This window comes from Cynocephalus volans, chromosome 1, assembly GCF_027409185.1.
Source record: "Cynocephalus volans isolate mCynVol1 chromosome 1, mCynVol1.pri, whole genome shotgun sequence".
Classification (NCBI taxonomy): domain Eukaryota; kingdom Metazoa; phylum Chordata; class Mammalia; order Dermoptera; family Cynocephalidae; genus Cynocephalus; species Cynocephalus volans.
The window spans coordinates 178411002-178421141 of NC_084460.1; the positions used below are offsets into that span (position 1 = coordinate 178411002).

A 10140-nucleotide genomic window follows, 5' to 3' on the forward strand; every position below is an offset into this window, starting at 1 on the left:
AAGAATCTCAGGGCCAGGAAACTGACTTCCCTTCCTTCCTCCTCCCTCCATCCTGGTTGATCATGGAGGATCTTCACCAAGGTCTCCACTGTGGTCCTCCGATTAAGTCAGACTCTAAACCTCTAACTGATCCCCCTGCCCTTTTCACTGTACACTCTCTGAACTACCTTGTTTCCCAGGTAACTTTTCTTTTTCCTACATGGAAGTTATTCCATGAGCCCTTAAACATTAGGGGAAATACAGAGGACAAGTCACCTCAACAAATCTCACAGCCCTTACTTCACCACATGGCCAAAGACAATCTCTGAACAAGTGAAATATAAAATAACCCCTTGCATGTTCACAGAGCACAAGGACTAAACCCATACTCCAGGCTCAGAAAAAAAAAAATCAGACCTTCATCAGCAAAGGATGTCATAAACAGCAAAAATCCTTGCAAATAAAGCACTCTGTTGAGACATACATTTACAATGCCAATTTGTGCAGGTTTATTGAGAAATAGATGGCGAGACAAGCTCCCTTTTCAGAGCCACAAAAGCAGAAACCAGGAAATACAGCAGCAAGGTCAAAACATGTCAAAAATATCAGAGACTGGGGCATCGGTGGTACCGCTTCTGGAAAATCCAGAGGCCTACACACCACCAGTAACCAACCCTTAAATTAAGCTGGGTGCTGGCCATAAAAATTTCAGAATGCCAAAGGCAGCTTGTGCATGGCTAGTGGCCAGCAATCAGAATAGGGGTCAGTGAGGAAGAGTTATTCAGGGACAGGCAGCATGCTGGAAGATCCTGGAAACACAGATGGCAGGTCGTGGAGTCTTGACTCGCTCACTGGCTCCTACACACTTAGCAGGTTCTTCGGCAACTGGATAAGCAGGACTGCTGGTACGATCTGGAGACCCCACAGGCTGGTTGGCAGACAGCAGAGACTCCTCCCACTGGTTGGCAGACAGCAGAGACTCCTCCCACTGGTTGGCAGCCACCAGAGACAAAGGTGAGTGGCCGGCTACAGGGAGTTGAGCAGGGATTAGAGACACAGGTAGTTTCTCGAGAACAGGTCACCTGGCAAGGGCTGGCAACGCAAGAAGTTCTCTGGTAGCAGGTTGGCTGGCAAACAGTGGGCTCGCAGCTGGTCTCTCGACAGTGGTCCAGGAGCCAAGAGCCAGTTTGGAAGGAACTGGGCAAACAGATGCCACTCAGGCAATCGGCATCACCGGTTGAAGCCGTGGCAACTGGGACCACTGGGACAGTGCAGCGTCCTCCAATTGGCCTGGAAGAGCAGTTTCTTGTTGAGCAGTTGAAGGACATGATGCCAGACAGAGGGCTGTGGGTACCTCGCTGAAGATGGCTCCTGAACTGTGAATGCCACTTCAGGCTCCTGAGCTTAAATATATTCTTGCTGGTGGGTGGGGCTCCCTCCCTGGTCTCCCTGGCTTCTTTGGCTCAGACCAGTTTGCCTTAGAACATCTTGTGAATCTACAGATTAATTGTCTCTTGAGAAGCCTTCACCCTCATAAAGAAAGTTTAGTGGTTTGGTAACTAGATCATAAGTCTTCTGTACTGTACTTAGTCTGAATTAAGAAGGTTGGTTGACAGCTTCAAAGCTATTGGTCATCCCAGCCCACACTTCATTCCTCATTTATCTTGTTTGCATAAGACAAGTGTCAATCTGACTATAACACCAAACATGCCACCATCCCACCATCACACACTCTCTCCCTTCTGACCAGGACTAATTGCAAGCCCACACCCTGTTTGGTTTGTAGTTGACACTTAATGTGTTTTAAACATAACTTACTTAGTCACTCTTTCATAGCTAACGGGGCTTCTAACAGGGAAGATGCCTCCTTGAATATGCTTCAAGAGGACAATGACAAGACCCACCAGAAAAAAAAAAAAAAAAAAAAGGACACAAACACTTGTATCCAAAGTGTAAGCTGGCTCTCAAACTTAATCAACTGTCTGAAGCAAGATGCCCACAGGAAGGCTAGAGGGCAGTAGGACGCACTCTTTATGTCCAAGCATCAAAGCAAATTAGGAGCTAATTAAGTGCAACGGCATTTGTAGCCAAGACCCTTTCTAAATAAATTGGATGGGCCTTATTCCTAAAATTTTCAATGTAATAATAACGCATAATAGTGACTCATGAGCCTCATTAATATGCTGAGGGAACAGGCTTCGTTAATTTTCTATATTATTATAATGTTAATTTGAAAGGGTATAGTGTCTTTCTCCAAATTTGCTTTCTCCCAATGTATTCAAAAGATATTTGTTTTTTACAAATACTTATAGATAGGATGCATTTTAATCATGGACAAACTAAAGGCTCTTCAAGGTCACTGTCTCCAACAGGGATAAGGATAGGGGAGGGTGGAAGGAAGCAGGCACTTAATCAATGTTTGGTAATAACTGGATGTGCGAAGACTGTACTATAATACTTAATTATTCTTTTTATGCTTGGGGAAACCATGAGGATATCATTCTCCTCATTTCATCTCAGTATAATATAGTCATTTCTGAACACCAAAATGACTGTTCTTTTGGTCCACCTGTACCAGGTGAATCACTGCTTCAACTGTGGCAAAATAAGTCATTTCAGCATAACTTCAAGTGGTCATAACTTTAAGTGATATTTCTACCTCAAAACAGCTGTAAGACCTGACTCATTTTTTAAATTGGCTTACATGGGGGAGGACAAGGGGACAATAATGAATGTACATTTATTTGAGGGCTACAGGTAGGCTATGTTTTAAATATGCACAAAGCAACCAGCTTTACTCAGAACTCATCAGAAGTCCCCTTTCAAAAGCTTTATTCAACTAATTGGAGGCTAATGGCACACCCACACAAGAGGATGCTGTGCTGTGGGCTATATTATAATTCCCAGGGATCAGACCTCAAGGTCCTGCCTCTCCCTCAGTGACTGGCAGAGTGTTCTCAGGAATAGAGTGAAATTAACGAGATGACTTCTTTCCACAATGTTATGACTATGCTCTTCCCACCACAGAGAATGTCCCAGTTGGTGTTTGAAGATCCAAGTCCCTGGACACAGGGCCTGGCTTGCTTGTTTTAAAAAGGATGAGTAGTTCACAGGCTTCTCCCAGCTGTGGGTTCTCAGGCAACTATGGAAGAAGTCAGTAGTAGAGTGACACAGGGGAATCTTTCAGTACCCATTGCCACATTCCTGAAATGGCAAAGACTTTTATGTCATTACTCTATCTTGATTCCTCTTCCACTGAAAGTTAGAAATTACAAGGATCCTGGAAAATATCTTCCATCAACTTCAGGAGAAAAGGAAATGAACATTTCTTTAGCATATGACTCTCTCCCAGTCATTGCATTAGAGGCTTTATCTACCCCATTTTACTGAGTCTTTACAGCAACTCTATGGAGAAGTATCATACCATAAGAAGGAGCTAAACTTCAGGGTGGTTGAGTGGTTCACCAATGTCATACAGTATATATTTGACTAGGTTGAGATTCAAATAAAATAAAGTCTGTGAGCTACCAGCCCACAATGATGATATTTAAACATGATTAGATGCTTTCTTTAAGGTGCAAACAAGAATTGCTTTTTTTTTAATCAATCGGTGCTTTGTTCATGACATTACAAGGGATATAGTCTTCATTACTCTTCCAGGTTCACCAATTGATTAACAACAAAAATAAAAATAAAATAGTAAGTTACAAGCACTGCTCTCCTTATACTTCATAAGCTTTTTCATTCAGTACACAATTTAACAATTTTTACTTCATTAGTCTAGGATGCAAGGCTACTACAAACAAAGAAAAAAGAACAAAGAGCCATCAATAGCTTGAAGCTAGAATTTGAAATTACAATTATTTATAATGGCTGTGCATACAACCAATTTTCAGAGAATAGCAGGGAAGTGAATTGATTTTCCAGTCTTACCCATTTTCCAGAGAGCCTGCCATTTCACAGGTGTTAAATACAAAGCAATCTGTTGAGTAGATCCCTTAGATTTAATCACCAAAAGAAACTATTGGTTTGGCTTGTTTTTTCACTAGAAGCAGACTGTTTCTGAAATATTATATTAAAATGATTTCAGAGCTTGTAAATAATGTTTTCCAAAAAGGCCTTGCCAACTAGAATTGAAAAACCCATTTACTTCTCTCCTTTTCACTGAAAATCCACAATCCACTGCGCTACTTTGTACTCTCTTGCATTCTATTTTCAATGCAAACAGTTTGACTCTTTATTTGAATTCACTGTAAGTTGCAAAAGTGAAGAAACATGTACTGACAATCACATGAAGCTTGAAGAAACTCTACACAATTCTAATTCGACAATGTTGCTAAATGAAATTAATAAATCACTCTTTCATTGCGATGTAAGAAAAAATTATGCTGCTAGCCGCTATCGCGATGTAGTTGCGCACAACATGAAACTTCAACTCAGCAAAAAGTCTCATGAAGATTATTCTCATGCCTGCAGAGCATGAAATGGGAATGGGGGTGGTGGGGAGGGGGTATCATGAGAGCGGATGAGGAAAGATCAAAGAACTACTTCCCATTATCTTCATCACTGATGGATAATCTGCTCTCATTTGTATAGAACAATCTAAGCTTCATACAATAATTATCGCAGACTGGAAATGAGCAATTCTTCCACTTAAAGCTGAATCACAGTAATCACTTACCAGGCCAAGCATGTACGAGTAGAATGACTTAAGCGTAGGTGGGAGGCTGAAGGTTTTATATGCAGAAAGGATATTTTTCATCGCAAAGTTGGAAGTAACATTGACCAACATGAAAATGCTTAGCTTCATCAAATGAAGAAATAGTGAACTTGTAGAAAAATTAATAAGTATATAAGGAAATTTCGTCATTCTGCACTTTTTCAAGATGATCACTCTCTCAAATCAAAGCTACTCATTGTCTCTTATGAAACATAAAAAAGGAAATTCAAAAGTTTAAGTACAGAACATAACAGTTGTTTTAAAAATTAAATACATCTTGGCTGAGTTGTTCTGCCTTCCCCCGCTCCACAACATTACATAGACCTCTGGGTTGAATCTTCAGAATCCTTGCTAACCAAGACAATATAAACCCCTGAAGCCTGGAGGATTTGTACCACAAATTGAACTAAAATTTATTTTCAAACTCTTCAAAAAGCATCCATCATAAGAAGGATTGAATCATTTGGGCTGGAAAGAACTGTAAGGCAGAAAGCAGAGGTGAAAGAAATAAGCAAAGACCAGCAAAATAGTTGCTGCTTTTAGAATTTGAAAATAGCAATCACCAGTGACATGACTTGTGCAAAAATAAACCTTCAGAGGATAATGTCAAGGCTGAGAAGGTCTAAATTGAGCCATTCACTTTTTTGATGCCTATTTTCAAATTCATGAGATTTTTCATGTGCGCCTTCACTGGGGATCAAAATCAGGGTGCTGTCAAGAAAGGTGGGTAGAGTCCCATGTTTTTTCACCTCAACAAACTGTCATGTGGAAAAGCCCATGTGCAGTTGGCATAGGCTCTAGTCCTGGCCTTCCAGGTAAAAAGACACGGACCCACTTGTGACCAAGCATGAGTAATGGTTACATATAGGGCCTAAAGAAGAAGGTGCTAACTCACTCAAATATCATCCATCCCTGGTTCAGAATTATTCAGGGCCTACTAGGTACTCAGTAGGGTAAGGATACTTGAAACGATGTAGGAGACAGGAAAGGTAGATATGTGTTCTCAGATATGTGTCCTCCGCATCCCTGGCTGCCCTGTGCCCATGCCCTTTCAACACACTCTTCTTGGTCTGATCTGCCTGTCAAGGGTCCAGCACTACCTCAAGTTGGTAATTAGACTACAGAGCTGAATTTTAAATTCCTCTAGTACAATTCTCTCATCTGATTGATGAGCAGCTAAGTCTCAGAGAGGGAACATGTTTACCAAGTGCATCAGACATCCTTGGGCACTGCTTCAAAATTGTTTCATACCATTTCTTATTACGGCCCCTTTGCACAAGCTTAAGCCAGCTTCCTGGTACAGCCAAACAGTGCTTCCCTCACTTTGGGGCCATTTCACTTCTTGCTTCCTGTGCTGGGTCTTCTCTGATTCCATGGCAAGAGACATCCGTGCTAATTTGCACGCTAATTTGCTTTGCACTCAGGTACACAACCACCCAGAAGTGGAGCCATGCATGGCCAACACGGAATGCAAACCAACAGACAAATGCTCCCACCTTTCATCCTCCAAGTACACAGTAATGAAACTCATTTCAGAAAGTCCCACAGGATTGTGCACAAGTTGCCAAGACCACCCAGATCCAAGCAAAAGGGAAATAGATTCCATGTGTTGATGGGGGACTGGCAGCGGTCTGGATGAGGACATGGAATTGAGAATATTGTTTTGGCCATGAAATTAAAATTACTATCATTCCCTAAATTGCCAGGACACTAGGACTGGGAATCTCTGAGATGGGATTAGTTTACTCAGAAAATCTGAATTTCATGTTCCATATTGTTGCTCATGTGCACAGTAGACAGACAGCTCATTATCTAGGGACAGTGTAAAGGGGATTCTTATAGGAATTAGAGCAGCCAACTAGAGGAGCAAACCCTTTTCCTGTGGTGGCTGCTCTCCTTGCCCCACCCCCATGAAAATGCAGACACCAGGCCCAGTCTGGTCAGCCCATTTATCTCCCTCAATGACCAAACCATGTCCACTGCAACGGATAGAGGTAAACATTTCTCTAACAGACCATTTTCTCACATTATCTAATGAAGTTCTCCTCCTCCATGTACTTTTAGCAAGTAGAATCCTCTTTTCATTCAAATGGTTTAAGTATAGCCCATGTTGGACTAACTAAATGGCCTCTATGAAAAGTGGCTTCCAGTTTTTTTAGTTATACATTATTGCATATCACTATAGTACCTGTGTGAGTTGAAATTATTTTTTGCATCTCCCACTGCATTTTCTACTGTTGCATATTTTATATATCTTCCTCTTTTGTTATCTATATCACATTTTATAAGCACTAAAAATTGTCCTAGTAGTAGTCCAACAACCTCCCACTTATAAACAAAATTAAATGCTAAATTCAAAGTCAATTTACCAAATTGTTAACCATGGTGAGTTGCCAGGAAAAAAATATACTTTAAGATTCATATAAGCTACGGCACAATTTAAATAATTCATCAGAGCAACTGCTGTTCGTTGCAAAACAGCTCTTCAAAGGGCTCATCATTTACCTCCCTCATTTATGAATTCTTTATCCTTCTTAAGACATCAAATTCAAGGCGCATGTCAAAAGTTCCACGCGTTCCTTCCCCGGCTTTCCCACTGACTCATTGCCTAACCTTAGGCTACTCATGGAAACTCCCTGGGCCTGTTTCATGATCATCTGAAAACAGGGATAATGGGAACATGTAAAACAGGGATAATGGGATCTGCCTCACCAGGGAGCTGCAAGAACTAAGTTATGGTTTGCAAAATGCTTCGTGATTCATACATGAAAGGCACTACAAGAAAGACAACTGTTATTGAACATTAGAGTTTTCATCCCAATTATTTTAAAGTAAGAAGATATGAATTTTCTAAGCTTCCAAAGGATATTAAAGCAGCATGATGCTCCAGAGAATTTCCAAACCTAAGGGAGGCTATTGCTGATTCAATTTTTTTTCTAGGAACCGGAAATGTCATTCACAGATAAATGCCAGGAGAGGCAAAACTGAGGGAGACATGAAGTAAATACTTGGCTTTGGGATCTGGCAATAGAGAATTTCTACTTTCAAATTACCCACTAGAATCCAGCCCAAGAAAATTACAAAGAAAAAAATCTTTCTAGTGTTCAACCACCTGCCCAAATCTGATGTTGACCTTATACTTCCTAAAGCTGAAGCAATGATTTTTATGTCTTAGGAGTAAGCAGATTAAGGGTTAACCCTGTTAGGTTTGTTCTTACACTAGAAGACATTAAAACTGAAAACTAAATTCTAAATTGTACAAAGTGATGGTGAGATATCTATGCTGTATTTTTGAATTTCCTACAAACACCTTAGGAGGAGGCTCTGGGAAAAGAAATTATTCATAGCTTGTAGTTACAATATTTGACACCAACTAATAATTCCAGTCAGCTGCATTATATTTATCTTCACCTTTAAATTATAATTGTACAGGGAAGGAGAAAATTTTTTCCTATTATCATTTGGTGGATTTCCATATTAAAAAACCTCCTGGGCACTCTTGGCACTGAAAATATCATAACAATAATTAAAATGATTAACATTTACTCTCTTCCAATTAAGAGACTGCTTAACTGCAGTGATCCAATGGTGAATGTCAATGTCATGGCTATAACAAAAATAGTAGGACTAGAAATTAACAACAAGAATGAAAGAAAGAAAGCAAAATTTAAAAAGCAAACACTATAATGATAAAAAAAAAAAAATTTAGACAAAAAATGGCCAAAAGATTCAGGGTGACCAAGGGGACTTCTGGAGTAATCTTAAAAATTTTAGTTTCACAACAGCCTTGACAGATTTCCATCACAGAAAACTCAATTATCCAGGTAATTTGTATGATTTAGATGAAGCAAGCAAAAACCATTGGCTGTCTAAATTATCTCATAGTTTACTGTGAAGATTACAGATGAAAAAGTAAGCTCTACCACTTAACTACCTATGACCTTGGGCAAAGCATTAAGCTCATTTCCTTGTCTTTAAATGGAAATAATAATGGAACCTACCACATAGAGTTTCTGTGATTGTTAAAGTAATGCCCGAGACGTTTAGAGGTTCAATATATAATTGTTCTCCACTCTTCTTTCAAGGCTTTGTAGGGGTCTGATTTTTCCCAAATAAAAATTTCAATTTGTTTAAAATTGTGGTAGATTTCTAACCATATATATCTTCTTAGTGCATGCAATTAATGAAATATCTAACCCCAATGACTTGTTATACTTAATAGCTGCAATCTCATACTTTTCAAGATTCTGACACAAACCCTTGAATTATGTACAAGCTATAATTAAAGCCACATTTGATCTCATGATAACATTTATAGCTATGGCTAAGATCAGCTCAGTAAGCTCTCATTAGTCACCTTGGTGACAGGGGTAATGGTGGTCCTCCTAAGCTTTAGGACCCAAAGTTCTGAAAGAGAATTCCTGAGGTGCTAGATAATACTTTACTCAGGGGGTTTCAAACTTATCTAAAGCAATTCTAATGACAGTGCAGAGCAAACAAATATCCTCAGGAAATATTGATAGAGCCTATTGGGAGGGAGCCTAAAGCGGCCAAGGCAAATGTAAGCATTTTTTGAGGGCTCGTATGCTGTCTTAATACAGTGGTAGAACTGCTATCATACTGACAGCCAACAGTTGATTTTTCTTAATAAATGACTCATTTGTAACTGTCTTGTTTAGGAAACTGCTTTGGTATAAATTCCTTGGGATAGAAAATGAGACTCTCAGAGCACTGTTGTTGGCAGAAGCCAAAGCAACAAAGAGACAGCTAACCTGCTCTGCCACTGGCACAAATGAACTGCTGGGGAGGAAAGGTGGAAGGTGTCAAGAGATAAGAGAGGGGACAACAAAGACTGCAGGTAGGGAGAAAAATGAGTCAATCCCCTGTTTTAAGGCTGAGACAGTCTCTTCAATAAATGATACTGGGAAAATTAGAGATCCATATGCCGAAGAATGAAACTATAGCCCTGCTATAGACTAGATGCCTCCCCTAACCACATTGTGGCTTAACCCCCATTGTAACTGTTGAGGGTGGGAAATCCTATTTATAGTAATTGAAAGATGGGGCCTTGAAGAGATGATTAGATCTGAGGATTAGATTAAAAGTGGTGGTCACAGGTGTGCTTCTGAGGGCTTTAAAAGGAAAGCACATGAAGAGATTGTCTCTCTAAGCTCTGCCATGTTGAAATGTGAGACCCCCGGGTTACTGTCACCACCACTAAGACCCTCACCAGATGTGTTCCCTGGACTTTGGACTTCCTATCCTCCAAAACTGTAAGCAATAAATTTCATTTTCTTTATAAAATACACAGTTTTGTGTATTTTGTTATAAACAACAGAAATAGACTAATACAGGAAATTGGTACCAGAGAGCGGGGCGTGTTGCTTCTAACAAATACTTGAAAATGAAGAAGTGACTTTGGGACTGGATGTTGAGGAGAA

The 10140-nt window shown here is 40.0% G+C and overlaps 1 protein-coding gene across 1 annotated transcript; it reads right to left on the reverse strand.

Moving 5' to 3' along the window:
* Positions 1 to 765: 765 nt before the first annotated feature.
* On the reverse strand, positions 766 to 1307 carry LOC134364634 (keratin-associated protein 11-1). Its single transcript, XM_063080631.1, has one exon. The coding sequence runs from the start codon at positions 1305 to 1307 to the stop codon at positions 846 to 848; it is 462 nt and encodes a 153-aa protein (XP_062936701.1). The 3' UTR covers positions 766 to 845.
* Positions 1308 to 10140: the final 8833 nt, after the last annotated feature.

Bases quoted from the DNA above. Each gene is read 5' to 3' on its own strand.
- LOC134364634 (XM_063080631.1), bottom strand. From the start codon at position 1,307: ATGTCCTTCAACTGCTCAACAAGAAACTGCTCTTCCAGGCCAATTGGA.